Source organism: Canis lupus, chromosome 1, assembly GCF_011100685.1.
Source record: "Canis lupus familiaris isolate Mischka breed German Shepherd chromosome 1, alternate assembly UU_Cfam_GSD_1.0, whole genome shotgun sequence".
Lineage (NCBI taxonomy): Eukaryota > Metazoa > Chordata > Mammalia > Carnivora > Canidae > Canis > Canis lupus.
In genome coordinates, this window is record NC_049222.1 from 95,991,321 (window position 1) to 96,006,824 (window position 15,504).

At 52.9% G+C, this 15,504-nt stretch overlaps 1 protein-coding gene across 2 annotated transcripts in view; it reads left to right on the forward strand.

The window, feature by feature from the left end:
- ROR2 (receptor tyrosine kinase like orphan receptor 2) overlaps positions 1-2,937 on the forward strand; it is a 185,398-nt gene extending 182,461 nt beyond the window's left edge. Inside the window, exon 9 of one of the 2 annotated variants that reach the window (XR_005354312.1) lies at positions 482-617. Coding sequence is in view for 1 of the 2 variants with exons in the window: in XM_038527295.1 (XP_038383223.1) it covers positions 482-1,927 (1,446 nt within the window). In the remaining variant the exon portion in view is untranslated. Of the gene's footprint in view, positions 1-481 lie in introns of both variants that reach the window. The other variant, XM_038527295.1, reaches the window with a different exon arrangement.
- Positions 2,938-15,504: the final 12,567 nt, after the last annotated feature.

The window sequence follows — 15,504 nt, forward strand, 5'->3', positions numbered from 1 at the left end:
TCTCTCCAGGAGCAGTGGTGGTGCCTGGGCCTCGACGCCGGCCGCACATTGGGGAGCTCTGGGAAGGGTCCTGCATGGGGGATATGGATGCGAGAGTCCAGGGGTGCCTCCGGGATGGTGGAGCCCAGCTTGGTTGGGTGTGTGTGCGTGTGTGTGTGTGTGTATATGTGCTTGAGTGTGAGCAGGTGTGCACACACAGTCTGTGATGGTGCCTCTGGAGTTTTGGGGGGACAGAACTTGCAGCCCAGCGGGGGTCCTCAGGCAGCCTCATGCTGTCAGTGTGGTTAAGAGCAGAGAGCGGTGTGCAGGGCAGGCTGAGCCTGGGATGGGCAGCGCTGGGGGTCCTTTGCTGGGCCGTGCAGGTGGGCGACACCGGGACCGCCCCTGGTCCCCCCCCGGTCCCCCCCCAACCCCCCTCCCCCCCCATCCTTGCCCTGTTGTGCAAATGCAAGTGTTTCACGACAGCTTTTCTTCTCGGCAGGCCAAGCTCAAGGAGATCAGCTTGTCGTCGGTGAGGTTCATGGAGGAGCTCGGAGAGGACCGGTTTGGGAAGGTCTACAAAGGCCACCTGTTCGGCCCGGCGCCAGGGGAGCAGAGCCAGGCCGTGGCCATCAAAACGCTGAAGGACAAAGCAGAGGGGCCGCTCCGGGAGGAGTTCCGGCACGAGGCCATGCTGCGGGCCCGGCTGCAGCACCCCAACATCGTCTGCCTGCTGGGCATGGTGACCAAGGACCAGCCGCTCAGTATGGTCTTCAGCTACTGCTCACACGGTGACCTCCACGAGTTCCTGGTCATGCGCTCGCCCCACTCCGACGTGGGCAGCACAGACGACGACCGCACAGTGAAGTCGGCCCTGGAGCCCCCCGACTTCGTGCACGTGGTGGCGCAGATCGCTTCGGGGATGGAGTACCTGTCCAGCCACCACGTGGTGCACAAGGACCTGGCCACCCGCAACGTCCTCGTGTACGACAAGCTGAACGTGAAGATCTCCGACTTGGGGCTGTTCCGCGAGGTGTACTCGGCCGACTACTACAAGCTGATGGGGAGCGCGCTGCTGCCCATCCGCTGGATGTCCCCCGAGGCCATCATGTACGGCAAGTTCTCCGTGGACTCAGACATCTGGTCCTACGGCGTGGTCCTGTGGGAGGTCTTCAGCTACGGCCTGCAGCCCTACTGCGGACACTCGAACCAGGATGTGGTGGAGATGGTCCGCAGCCGGCAGGTGCTGCCCTGCCCGGACGACTGCCCCGCCTGGGTGTATGCCCTGATGATCGAGTGCTGGAACGAGTTTCCCAGCCGGCGGCCCCGCTTCAAGGACATCCACAGCCGGCTGCGTGCCTGGGGCAGCCTGTCCACCTACAACAGCTCAGCGCAGACCTCGGGCGCCAGCAACACCACGCAGACCAGCTCCCTGAGCACCAGCCCGGTCAGCAATGTCAGCAATGCCCGCTACGGGGGCCCCAAGCAGAAGGCCCAGCCCTTCCCGCAGCCCCCGTTCATCCCCATGAAGGGCCAGATCCGGCCCATGGTGCCCCCTCCCCAGCTCTACATCCCAGTCAATGGGTACCAGCCGGTGCCCGCCTATGGGGCCTACCTGTCCAACTTCTATCCGGTCCAGATCCCGATGCAGATGGCCCCGCAGCAGGTGCCCGCCCAGGTGGTCCCCAAGCCCGGCTCCCACCACAGTGGCAGTGGCTCCACCAGCACAGGCTATGTCACCACGGCGCCCTCCAACACGTCCATGGCCGACAGGGCAGCCCTGCTCTCAGAAGCCACCGAGGACACCCAGAACGCCCCAGATGACGCGGCCCAGAGCCCAGTGCAGGAAGCAGAGGAGGAGGAGGATGGCTCTGTCCCAGAAACCGAGCTGCTAGGGGACAATGAGACTCTGCAGATGGATGAGGCCGAGGGGCAGCTGGAGGCCTGAGGGGGCTCGGGGCCACTGGGCACTCAGCGGGGAGGCTCGAGCCCAGGCACCAGTGGGCTGGCGTGCACTCCCACTGCACAGAATCTGCACCTGTGTCGTCCTCTCGTGCGCAGAGCTGCCGTTTGTGGCCACTTGAGGCTGGAGGGTCTTTGAGCTGGTGGCGCCTGACCGGGCAAAGGTGGTGGCCCAGAGGGATGCCCGGTGACCACCTACGCCCCCAGCATTCCCCGAGGGAGATGGGCAGTGGGTGAGCAGAGCCTGCACTTTGCAGGGACGTAGGTACTGTCTGCCCTCCACCTTGCACGTAGGATCGGATGTGGAGCAACTTTGGGAATACAGGCCTGTGGGGCCGCGAGGCGGGACGTCGGGCTTTGGGATTCGGGGCAGCCGGCCTGTTCGAGGATGGAGCCGGCCTGCTGTCTCCCTGCCACCCACCCCGCCCTGCCCCTCTGCCAGAGACCGTCTCCCCACTGCCGCCCAGGATCGGCCGGAACAGGATGCTGCCGCCTGCCTGCCGGGGTCCCGTGAACACGGGGCTTCTGAAATGGGAATTCTCTGTGCCTTACATGCAAATGTGCCTTAAAAGAAACCCAATGCAATTTTGCATTTTTGTGAAATGATTTTAATCATCCTGCATGTGTATTTCGCCCACTTTTCTGGAATTCAGGGGCAAGTGTTTCTTGGGTTTGGAATGTTTGGAGCGACGTTGTACAGAGCACAGTATTGTTGTTTTGTTTCTCGAGAATCATGTACAGACCTGAAATGTAATTTATATGGTTTTGTATGCCATTTTCATGGACGTATGGCGAGCTTAGTAATTTAACTGTTTACTTTACCCACCCTGGGACGCCACCTGATTGTAATTTGGTTTGCTAGTGTTTGTGTCCTACGTAGGCGAGGTCCGTTCATTTCAGAGCCGGCGGGAGAGGAGGCTCACAGGCTGGCACACCGATCGATCTCACTAGTAACTCCCATACCTGGTGTATCCAATAAAGTGAAACAGAACTTTTGATGGGCTCTGTGCGGGCTGCGAGGATGGCGGGCAGCCGCGGTGCCGCGGGACCCAACGGCGCTGCCATGGGCTGTTTGCAGTGGCTTTGGGGCGTCTTGTCCAGGACGGGCAACTCCTGAGCGCAGCCAAACGATGGAAGCACGTTCCGTTGCTTCTGTGTTATGATCTGGGAGGCGAGTTCACTGCAGATGATGTGAAGTTGCTGTTTGGTTTTAACCTCTCTGCTTTGAGGTCCCTTGGTCCCTGGCACTTTGAGATCTGGAGGTTGGACCTGGCACTTCCTCGGGGCCCTGGAACAGGGTGGGGAGGTGAGGTGAGGCTGTGAGTGCGAATGGAGCCGCTTTCACCACCCTGGGCCACCTGGGCCACCTGGGCCTCTGCTCCCTTGGCACGTCAGCTGTCTGAACCACGGTCACCCCAGGGTCCAGCTCTCCACGGCTTCCAGCAATGAGACCCAGAGGGGCTCCTGAACGCCGAGGACTCTGCTGGTGCTGCCTGGCAGGTTCCACAGTCCTGGGGCCGGCTCGGCTCAGCTGGGGATTTGTGTCCTGTGTGCGGGCCGCAGTGCATCTGCCTGCAGCAGGTCCAGGTGCAGCCGAGAGTGTGCACATACAAGTGCCTAACAGGTGCTGATGCTGGGCTCAGGGTCCCCGGCCAGCCACTGAAGCCCAGGACTGACGGTCCTGATCATGCAGGACCTCGGGTCATCCTGAGCTCCAGGGCTCTCCTGCGCATGGCCCTTGCCCACGGCTCCGGCATAATGCTGCTCTCTCGTAGAGCCACAGAGACCAATAAAGAACTCACTTGTCTCAATGTGTATCCTGAAATCGGGGTGGTGGGGAGGGGGTTTCTTCTCTGCTTGGCAGAGGAAGCATGATTGGCGCTGGGGCCGGGAGCTCCCCCGACCAGAGCCCCTGCTCCTGGCGAGTGTGGTCCACATGGCATAGTGAAAGAGCTCAAGGTTAAATGGAGCTACTTCTCATTTCCCTGATCGGAAAGAGGAACTTCATCTTATCTCTAATTTGGTGCACCTGATGGTCTAACTGTTGGGTTGGCACCTGAGAGTAGAATATGGGAACTAGCCCCCTGCTGCCCTCTCCTCAGCCGCTACCTTGGTTTACCACCTGGGACGGGCGGGGGGTGGGGTGGGGGGTGGGGTGGGGGGGTGGGCCCGCAGCTCAGGCCACCCACAGTGCTGAGGTGCCCCTCCCGGCCCCCTGCCAAGTTCTGCGGAAACGTTTGCAAGGTTTTTTTGCAGAGTGGGAGAGGTTTTGATTTGGGGGATTTTACGTTGGGGCCCAACATAGCCTTTGGTCGTCGCAGCTCCCTGTCGTTGTGAAGTCTTACTCGTCTGCCGGAAGGTCACTCAGTTTCTCAAGTTCACTGAACAGTGGCTTAGACGGGATGTTCCCGAACAACTGACCTTAGAGCGAAATTGCCCCATCATGAGATCAACGTCGCGCGGGCTGTCTGCCGGCCACTCGCCCTGTTCACCCCACAGAGGGCGATGGCCACCGCTACTAAGTCACTCACGAAAGTGTGATCAGCTCAGTCAAGCCCGTACGATGCCACGGACAGCTTTTGCGGTCCTTCTATTTTTTGATAAATGATCCTCATGGAAACGGTCCATCAGAGCAATGGCTAGTTTTTCTGGACTAATTGTAGGGTGTTGGCCTAAGAGCCACAGTATACCCTAGCTCCCCCTCTACGCAAGAAACCTGCTGGCCTCTCTGGACATGGAAACGTTGATTAAGTGGGCTCCCTTTGCATTTGGGTTCTGCCTCGACACGCTCTGCTGATGCCTATTTCAGGGCGACTTTGTTTAAAGCGGGCCTCACACGGATGTCAGTTGTGTGTGAGATTCTTACAGGGACCTAGAAAACCTCTGTTGAGGTGAACTTGTAAGAAGGCTCTCGTGTCCGAGTAAATCAAGGTCAGAGTACCAGCTGGAAGCCTCACTGCTGCGAGCTAAGGTGACTCCGGCAAGGCCCATCTTGCTCCCACCTCGTCCCCTTGTCCCCCTCATCAGTCCCCAAGGTAGTAGAGACGAAGGCCTTGCTGGCCTGGGACGTCATGAGCACACAGTAGGTGGCTCTTGAGACAGGAGTGGTGCTTTATTTAGCTGGAGGACGCCTGGATTTAGCCTAGCTGGCGCCTGTACAGAGAAGGCCATGACCCCGGGGTCAGGTGTCCACACTCAAGACTGTGGCACTGTTACAAGACAGTATTTCCTTTTCACGTTTGTTTCACTTGGGTACTGTGCGGTGACTACGTCCCTGTGGTTCAGAGACATGCACACTGGGAAGTCCTGCCCGTCCCAGTCCGTCCTGTCTCCCCACACTCTCTTCCTCCAGGTAGACGGCGGTCATCGGCTTCCTACGGGTCCTCCCCGTTTATACGTATCCCTTTACTTTAATACATAAGCGGTTCTCTTCTTTACAGATGGTTTCCTGCCTCGCTTTTTTGTCACATTAACAATGTATCCTGGGGCTCTCTGGCCTTCAGTGGATGGGGAGCCGCTCAGCTGGAGGATTCCTAGCAGGGCCCCTACTGGTGAGCAAGGGCAGGACTTGAAGGCAGCAGGTGTCTCAGCAGAGCCTCCCCACGGGGCCCTGCCACGGAGCTGCCACCAGCAATGTCTCAGTGCCAGTCGGGACCCCCAGCCCTGGAGCGCTGGGCATAGGTGGAGAGGACTGGGAACCCGTGGCCGGGCTCTAGGGCATGTTTTCAAAAAGGCAGGAAAAGTTCACATTTTTAACTCATTAGCATTGCTTTTCATGAATTTGTCCTGTTTGGGTTATTATTATTTTTTTTTAAGATTTTATTTGTTTATTCATGAGAGACACAGAGAGGCAGAGACACAGGCAGAGGGAGAAGCAGGCTCCCTGTGTGGAACCTGATGCAGGGCTCGATCCCAGGACCCCGAGATCATGACTTGAACCAAAGGCTCAACCACTGAGCCACCCAGGGGCCCTTGTCCTGTTTGCTTTCTTTTCCAATCTGAAGTGCTGAGGTTTTAGTGAAAAATGTTGCCCAGAGGCAGAGGCAGATTGAAAACCATCCCTTGGATGTTGGAAGGCCTCAGGGACACATGCAGGTTCCCGGGGAGGGCAGGGCCAAGTGACCTGACTCCAGAAGGCAGGGGGAAGGATCCCCACCACCTCAGGGTGGGAAGGGGTGATGCAGCGCCAGTGCCATTCACAAGTGTGCCCACCAGGGGGCCAAGCTCGGGGAACCGCGCTAGTGATCAAGGTCTAAGGGGGAGGCTGACAGGCAGGTGACAGAGAATTCAGGGGAGGAGAGAGCCCGGCCCCACCCTGTGCTCCTGCTGCACGCCCCCATTCAGATCCGTTCCTTTTTCTCTAAAGAACTTGACAGGAACAGCACACCCCATTTCCCGGTGCTGGCTCTTCACTCCTAGTGCCTTGTCTTTCACCATTTCCTTAATATGGTCTTTCTTTCTTAAGGTTTTAATGCTCATCTTATTGTCACTTTAATTAACCAAATTTTATATTTTACTTTGTTCCTTCACTATAGTGTCTTTCATTTTTTTAAAATTTTATTTACTTATTTGAGAGAGAGAGAAAGAGAGCATGAGTTGGAGGAGAAACCGAGGGAGAGGGAGAAGCAGACTCCCCTGCTGAGCGGGGAGCCCAAGGTAGGACTCGATCCCAGGACCCTGAGATCATGACCTGAGCCAAAGGCAAATGCCCCCCTACTCTGATGTCTTTATTAGAAAATCGCACTAGAGCCACATCTTTGGGGGAAAGCCAATCTACACTGATAAGAATGTGCAACCAAAGAATTCTGTTAAGATTCACCATTACCTTGGGGGATGCCTGCATGGCTCAGTCGGTTGAGTGTCTGCCTTCAGCTCAGGTCATGATCTCAGAGTCCTGGGATCGAGTCCTGTATCGAGCTCCCTGCTTGGCAGGGAGTCTGCTCCCTATGTCCCCTGCAAATGCTTTCTCTCTCTCATTCTCTGTTTCTTTCTTAAATAAATAAATAACATCTTTATTAAAAGAAAAAAAAAAGAAGAAGCAGATTCCCCATTACTTTGAGATACATGAATTGGGCTATAAGAGCCAAGGAAAAGAGTAAAGAAACTGACCTACAAGTTGTCCAGAAGTTGGTTTCCGTGTTCAGGACCCCTCCTCCTGCTACCTGGTTTCCATTCTCAATTTGCTTGTTGGAGCTTTTTCCTGTAAGTGACACACAGGTGCACTTGGTCTGTGGTGCTGAAGTAGACACGAGTCTGTGGAGTCTGTGTCCACGCGACTTTTCCAACCTGCAGACAGGCAGCCTGAAGGGGTCGCCGTGGACACCTCCAGGCCTGGCTCTTACCTTGTATCCAGTCTCTGTGTCTTCACATCGCTCACCCCAGGAGACCCATGGCATTTTGTAAGAGGGACTTCGTTCTGGGCTCCAGAGAAGACACTTCCCTTTCCTTCGGGGAGAGATCTCAAGGCTCCTTGAGTCTCTACTGGTCAGGCCATCACCCCCTTTTTACTTTTTAATTTTTTAAATTCTGCTGTGATTTACTCTCATAAAACTCAGCCATTCCAAAGGTACAATTCAGTGATTTTTTTAAGATTTGCAGAGTGTGCAGCCTTCACTCGAATCTAACTTTAGGACATTTCTATCCCCTCACAAAAATCCTTCATGCTTGTCAGCCCTGGGCTATCTGCTCTGTTTTCTGCCTCAATAGATTTGCCTTCTTTGGACGTTTTATATAAATGGAATTATACAATATGTGGCGTTTTGCTTCTGGCTCCTTTCACCAAACAATGTTTTCAGGATTCATCCGTGTTGTAGTCCATTATCAGAAGTTCATTTTATTGCTGCATAGTATTCCATCATATGGATATGCTATATTTGTTTATCCACTCATCTGTCAGTGGACATTTGGATTTTTCCAGTTTTCAGATATTCTGAATAATGCTGCTGTGAACTTTTGCACGTGCTCATATGTGGATGGAGGCTTTTGTTTCTCTCAGGTAGATTCCTAGGAGTGGAATTGCTAGGTCATATGGTAATCAGTGCTTTCGTTCATTTTTTTAAGGTTTTATTTATTTATTTGAGAGATAGAGAATGGAGAAGGAGGGTGGAGGAAGCAGCAGAGGCAGAGGGAGAAGCAGGGGCCCCACTGAGCAGGGAGCCATCGGGCTCTGAGATCATGACCTGAGCTGAAGGCAGATGCTTCACTGACTGAGCCCCCAGGCGCCCCAGTAAATTAGTGATCTTTCTAAGAAATATCTCAAACTATTCTCCAAAGAGGCTGCACCACTGTACCTTCCCATCAACAATGACTGAGGACATGGCATTTCAGTGCTTCTTCACCAGCCCTTGTTATCATCATCTGTTTTGTTTTCCTCGGCTTTCATTAGAGCCGTCCACTTTCAAGAATATTAAAAGAAAACATCCCTTAGATGAAAGATCTGAAGGTGCAGGACAAGTGCTGTGGACAGGATGCTAGGCCTCCCCAAACGCCTTTCACATAAGTGTTCATACGGTCGTCCTACGAATACTTCTCGGACATATCCTATTGGCTGGATTCAGTGGTGAACCGGACAGGAAACATTCCTACTTTCTTGGGAGGAAGGTGATTGAACAAGAAATACTGTGAGAAAGGCCAAGTCTTCCTGGGGAACAGTCCCTGCCATTTGGTGACACCTCGGGCAGATTAACTGTGGGACTCAACCAGGGTCCCTCAGGTATCATTAGATCGGGTCCCTGCATTTGCAAACAACGAAGGACAGAGACATGCCCCTCCACCATGAGCACGCTGGCAGGTGGGTACCCACGGTCTTCCAGAGCTTGTGAAGACTCCAGGCTCCTGGGGTGTCTTTGTGGAGGCTCCACTGTCATCTAGAGACCCCAGCATTGCCAGGACCTCAGAACATAGTGGCAGGGCCCTGTCCGGGGGGCCCAGGCCCCCCAGACCTGCCTGTGAACATGGTGGGGAAACCACATGTTTATTTTCACTAACCTCTGAGTGAAATGTAGCATTTCCTCTTCTGATGAACGCAGGGAAAGCCCAGAGATACTCATCGCACTCACGGCTGGCTGCTAGAGAAAATCGCTATGCCCTCGAACCCCTGCGGTTGCGGCAGATGCCCCAACGTTCGGTTTTGCTCATCACTACTCCGTGATTACACCCCTCGGCGGGCCTGCCGCAAAATCCTGTTATGCACTGAATACAGGAGCTCACGTATCTCATCCTTTGTTTTGAAAAATATTTAATAATTTTGCTACAGATGTTTTCCGTACAATGTGTTTCATTTTATGCATTAAAAGGGACCCAGGTGCAAAAGGGTCCGTCTTCACGGTCTCGCTCCCTAGACCCCCCCTCCCCATGCCCAGTGATGCAGCCCTTCCTCCTGTGGCTGCCCCCAGGCCCCAGGCCATCCTCCCAGACTCCTGCCTCTCCCTGGGCTGCTCGGATCCAGGCCGGAGGCAGGAGGAGGGGGTGAGGCCTGCTGCCACCTGGCCTCCGCTGTCCCCCTTTCTCAGGCTGTTTGCAAAAGTGCGTGTCAGGAAGACCCGACCAGCCAGAGAAGCAGAGCCGAATAGGAGCACAAAACGGTTCTGCATCTTCTTGAAACGATCAAAATCATTGCTTGCTCACATCCCCCGCGCTCACGGGCTCCTACAGTACAGTAGGTGTTCTGGGGGCGCCCCCGCGTCCCGGGACGGGGAGACCACCGTCTCACGTGGGGGGAGCTGGGCTTCTCATTTTCTCACAGGTAAATGTTCTTGGAGTTTTAATTATTATCCAATAGGCGTCAATTTCTAGTTACTTCAAATAGCTCTCAGTGTGGATTTCATTAGCCGAAGAGAAACGGCACATTTCTCTCATACAAAACACAAATTTACTCTGTACTTCGTGGTGTGTGGTGATCTGATGACAGCCGGGGTGATTCTGTGGGTCCTATGAATATGCATGTTCATCGCATGTATTCAGGGCATTTATTCTCCTAATAAGTTTCATTAACTTGATTATGCCTGGGGGGCATTCTTTTTTTTTTTTTTTTTTGCTAAGACGACAGAGCATGGAAACCTGATATGTGGAAGGAAACGAGGATTCCTAGTGGAAAACTCTGCTTTTGCTCTACTGCCGTTGACGCAATTACCCCGCAGGGCGTGAGCGGATCTAATTGTGGGTGGAATATTCTGTTGCACGTGCAGACACACAGTGTGACCACGTGGCCCGCGGAAACCACACGAGACCCTCTCCAAACGGACCCGAGGCGAGATCATGAGATCGATCTGGTGACAAATGCCGGTGGCAGCCTGCTGTTCGCTCCCTGTGCAAGGGGTCGCGCAAAGAACCAGAAAGAGCCAGCAGATGGGCTCAGAAGCCACGCACGTTCTCGAATGTCCGTGGTGTTGCAACTTTCTGAAGAAAACTCAGCAGCCTGAGGGGAGATTCCTTGGCAGGACTGGGCAGTCTAAATAATCTGGTCTTTACTCACCAAATGTGCCCCTAAAAAAAAAAAAAAAAATACTGTGACCCAGAAGCCTCTGGAAAGGTTTGTCTTCAAAGTTCCTTTCCTTGTGACTGGTGATGGCTTATTTCCTCGCTTTAGCTGGAAACAAAATCATACAGGTGGGCGCCTCGGTGGTTCAGTGGTGGAGCGTCTGCCTTTGGCTTAGGTCATGATCCCAGGGTCCTGGGATCGAGTCCCACATTGGGCTCCCTGTGGGCTCCCCGTGGGCTCCGCTTCTCCCTATGCCTGTGTCTCTGCCTCTGTGTGTGTGTGTGTCTCATGAATAAATAAAATCTTAAAAAAAAAATCATGCAGGTATAGCCACAAGGGCATCTGCTCATGCAAGACAGAAAAGCAGAAATTCACTCTATGAACGACGTATATTCCCTTCCTACAAACGGTGCATTTCCCATTCCCAAGGTTGGGGTCTCAGAATCCTGGGGGGTGGCCGAAGGAAACAGGGAGTGAGCAGTTTTGATTTTTATGGGGACAAAAAGCCGGTCTCACCCCTACGGGATCAGCTGTGCAGGAGCGCGGTGTCCTTTTCAAGCAGAGCTGACAGTGCATTCCAGCCTGGGGGGTAGTGGTTGGGGGGTCCTCAGCCTCCCCCGGGGACGTGGGGTCCCCAAACCACAGACTGAGATGCAACTCTGACAAGTGCCGCTAGAGGCCACTAGAAAATAAACTCTAATTCATCTGTCCAGATCCTTACATACCTGTTTCCCTAAAAATGATTTTAGTTCACATACACAGCCAAAAAAAAAAAAAAAAAAGAGGGGGGACATCTGTTTGGTGCCCCAATTTCAAGTGTGGTGGGCGATAATATAAATGCTAATTAATTAGTGGAGGAAAGTGTGTTCCGGGTGCCTCTCCAACCACAGACAGTAGGTCGTTCCCTCCTGAAAAGGTGGGATTATAAGAGGTTAAGTGCCCAAGGCGGGGAGTGTCTCCCTTTCTTGCTCACTGCTGCCTCCCCAGGGCTGGGCTGACTTCTGGGCTTTGGTGGGCATGGTCTTTACATTTGGAACCAGAAGGAGATTGCTGGAGGCCGCAGAGCGAAGGTGACACTGTGATGCCCAGTGTGACCTTCAGGAAGGAGCTTAAAGACCTCTCCCCAACCAAGTGTCGGGAAAGATGGCCGTGATGACCCAGAACATAGATGTCACACCTTCCCTTTGCTAAGAAGTCACTTATGGCTGTGTTCCCCCAAACGGGGAGCAAATCCAGAGAAAGGATAATGAGGGATCAAGAAAATATCAAGAAGCCCTCCCCAAACTCCTTTCCCAGATTCGCGAACCCAAAGTAGCTGCTGTGTCCCTGCCTCTTCCCTCCCCGGAGGTCACACACACACGTGTCCGTTCAACCTGAGGAGTTCAGTTCTTTGCTCATGGATGGTTTTGCTTTCTAAAAATCCTCATGGCAGATTTCGGATAAGTGGAATTCTCCACTTAGAGATTTCTTGTTAGTACTCAGCTATTTGCGAATGCCCTTATAACGTTGCCGTGAACATTCTTGTGCGGAAAACCATGACCTGCGCGGTGCCTGGCCCTGAGAAGCACCAGATATGTGGTTGCTTCTACCTTTTCCACATGTGCGTGTTCTGCTTGCCCTCCCCCCTTCTCTCTGCGTCCACCTTTATGTGACCCTACAGACCTGTCTCTTCTGATGCCTTTGTACTTTCTTCTAACTCACCACTTGTCTCCTCAGAATCTCCAGGCCCACACGTGGACGCCGGAGGAACGAAGTTGTATGTCCCACCGGTACTTCTGTGTCCTTGAAGCCCAGTGGTTAAGGTTGTCATACCCAAGGCTCTGTGGCCACCAATATCGGTCCAGGTCTGTGTGAATTTAAATGCACGTGTGGTTTTGAAAATCAACCCAGGATAAAAAGCCATGAAATCAAAGTATTGAGATTTTCAAGATGACCTCTCTGCTCCAAAGAAGAGTCTCAGTACTAGTCCTCCTCCTGATAAAGATGTAGGATGCCAGCATTGACATGGGGATGGGGCACGTGTGTGTGCTGACATTCCTTCCTTCAGAAGTTAACCCCTTAGGGACTCATGTCGCTGGATGACCTGGGGTCCCCTCTTGAATACAGAATACCATGTGCCTCTGGCAGAGATCCTCAGCCCACCCTGCCCTCCCCTGAGGAAGGTGAAGTGACTTGCCTCTGGTCTAGAAGATGGATGAAAAACACAGACAAACAGAAGAAGGTCACCATGGGTGTTAAATATGGTGAGAGTTAAGGCCCAAAGTACTCAGAGATAATGAGGGGCTCCATGAAAAAGTCAGAGCAGCCACAGATGTTTACACACTAAGTATGGCAGATAAACACAGCAAGCAACAACCCCAACCCCCAGGAGCATGCAGCCTTAGCAGGGGCAACTGCATCTTTTAGAATATGAAAGAGCAAGTCAGAAAAACGTGAGCAATCACAGGAGCGTATTAGCAGCACAGTCCCCGGATTGAGCTAATGCAATGAGAATTGTGTTCCCTCCAGAGAGGGTCTAATCTTTTCCCAGAACACATTTCAACCATCGATCATGTACCTGACAACAAAGTCAACCTGAGTACAATCCTGAAAGTAGAGATGTCACAGGCTTTCCCCTCTGGCCATCATCCCAGAAAACAGAAGATGGCCATTCCGAGGTCGAGGATGATGAAGAGCTGACTCCCTCTGTTTCTTGCCCCAGTGAGAAGATTGGACCCATTGGGGCCTGGAATCCCACTATGCACAGACGATCACTGTGGCAGCTGGTGTGCCTGCCCTACCAGCACCACCATTTCTACAGCTAAGATGGTAAATGACTACACCCAAGAAAGTCTGGGTTTTTCTTTCTCTCTCTTGTCAGAAGTAAGTTTGTAACTGTTGGCTCCTGATGAACTTTTAAAAAATTATTATTAATTTTAGTGATTGTGAGAGCCTGTAATTGGGCACAGCAGTGGGTGGGACTGCTGTCATCTCGTTGGTCTCTTGACTCTTCAGAGGAAGGAAACTTCTCTTTGCTTCTATCATGGAAGGGATGGGTTAGATCATCCGTAAGAGGGTGGCCCACCGCAAATATGAATCTGAATCTAAGGACATGGGGGGCCTGGGAACTGCATGTTCTCTTGCACAAACACGGAGATACAAGAAAGGATTACTTGGGAGTCAGGGGAGAGGTCAAGGAGACAGGCCCCTGTGAAGTCTAACAGTCAAGAAGCGGCATCCCTCTCTCCCTCTCTCCCTCTCTCCCTCTCTCTCTCTCAGTAACAGATTTAATGGCATACTTTTCGTTTTGGGTATTTTGTGAAGCCCGTGGTGCAGAGCCACTTTGATGAAACTGCTCACAGAACATCATGTCCTTCCATTGTTCCTCACGGAAGAACTAAATCATACCGAGGTGAAATCAGACCCTCCTTGAAGATCTTGTTTCTCAGTTCTTTCCTCTGCCTTCTAGATTTGAATCTGGCCAAAGATCCCGTTTCTATGCCATTTTTACTAGGAAGCTGATGGGATGGGGATTGGGGCAGAGACACAGAAAGGATGACACAGCAAGAGCTTTTTGCCTTCTCTGACCTCATCCTCAGCAAAATCCCAGCTCACAGCTGGGGAAACTGAGGCTCAGGGGGATCAAGAAAGCCAAGGTGCAGTGCATTAAGAAGCAGGCATTTGAACCAAACAGCGCTGTGACATGTGTCTGGTGAATGGGAGCAGGAGTGCTCCAGGTCTGAGCCAGGGTTCCACACCTGGGGACACTTCAGTGCTTGCACCTGTCATGGCTCCTACCACCAGGAAACTCAGGCTGTGGCCCAAGGCGAGTGGGCAGGGCCTGAGAGCCAAGTGCGTGGTATGTGGGGCTGAGGGACTCCTTCAGCAGTATGTGGAACATGGGGACTTGTGGGGGCACAGGCACTCCTCCCAGGAGTGGAGCATGGAAACCCAGAGGGTGTGGGTGCTCCACTCAGGGATAGGGTGTGGGCAATCATGGGGCACAGACACTCCTCCTGGGTGGGAGACTGACCTCCATCCCATCCCCCCCAGGGCCACTGTGTCCTAGGACAGGTCCCCACAAGATGGGCCCATGCTCCAGCTGGATGGGGCCCATGGCTGAAGGGGCCTCCTAGGGCCTCCTGTCCTTGAGGACAGATCACTGTGACCCAAGCAGCAGGGGTCTGCACAGGGCAATTCCCCAGAGAAAGAGCTCCACATGAGGTCTCTGGCCATGGAGATTTTGGTCAATTTATTTTTCTCTACCTCAATTAATTAATATTAATTAAGCTGGAAACCCATACAAACCCCAAAATAGAATTTTACCAATTGTCACCTCCAAAACAGGGAAGCTTATTTTCTACTTTTTAAATACCAGATCAAACGCTTAGGGTATTAACATGATGTATATCACACATCACTTGTTTTATTACTGTTCTTTATAACTTAATATTCTTATGCCCCAAGCACTCGAGCTCCACATTAGATGCAACATTCTGCAGTGGAAGAAGCAAATATTTTAGGAAGTTAACTTCATTTATTTTTTTTTAAGGTTTTATTTATTTATTCATGAGAAAGAGCGAGAGAGAGGCAGAGACACAGGCAGAGGGACAAGCAGGCTCCCTGCAGGGAGCCCGATGTGGGACTTGATCCCGGGATCACGATGTGAGCCAAAGGCAGACACTCAACCACTGAGCCACCAGGGGCCCCAATGCCACCTAATCCTAATGAGAAGACAGAAGAGGCATGCTTTGGCCTCTTGACAAAGCATGCCTTGAAAAGCCAATTTGTGGTTTAACACTGGTTTTTTTTCCTGGTTGCCATGATGCCTGCACTGTTTTAAAAGCCACAAGTCTGGCAGCCCTTTGGAGTCCACGACGTGTCTGAGTGAGGAGCCACCTGGCAGCAGGGGGCCTGGGTCCCAGGAGGCTCACTACCATTTCCCCTCCTCCAGTGGCTCACCGCGTGCAGGTGACACAGGGCCAGACACAGGGCACAGAGGAGTCTGGAAAGCACCGGTGGCAGATTGAGGTGCTGCAGCAGAGGGAGACCTGGTCCAAAAGCCTCTGATACGAAGACAAAAGGCTTCCCACAAACCTGTGATA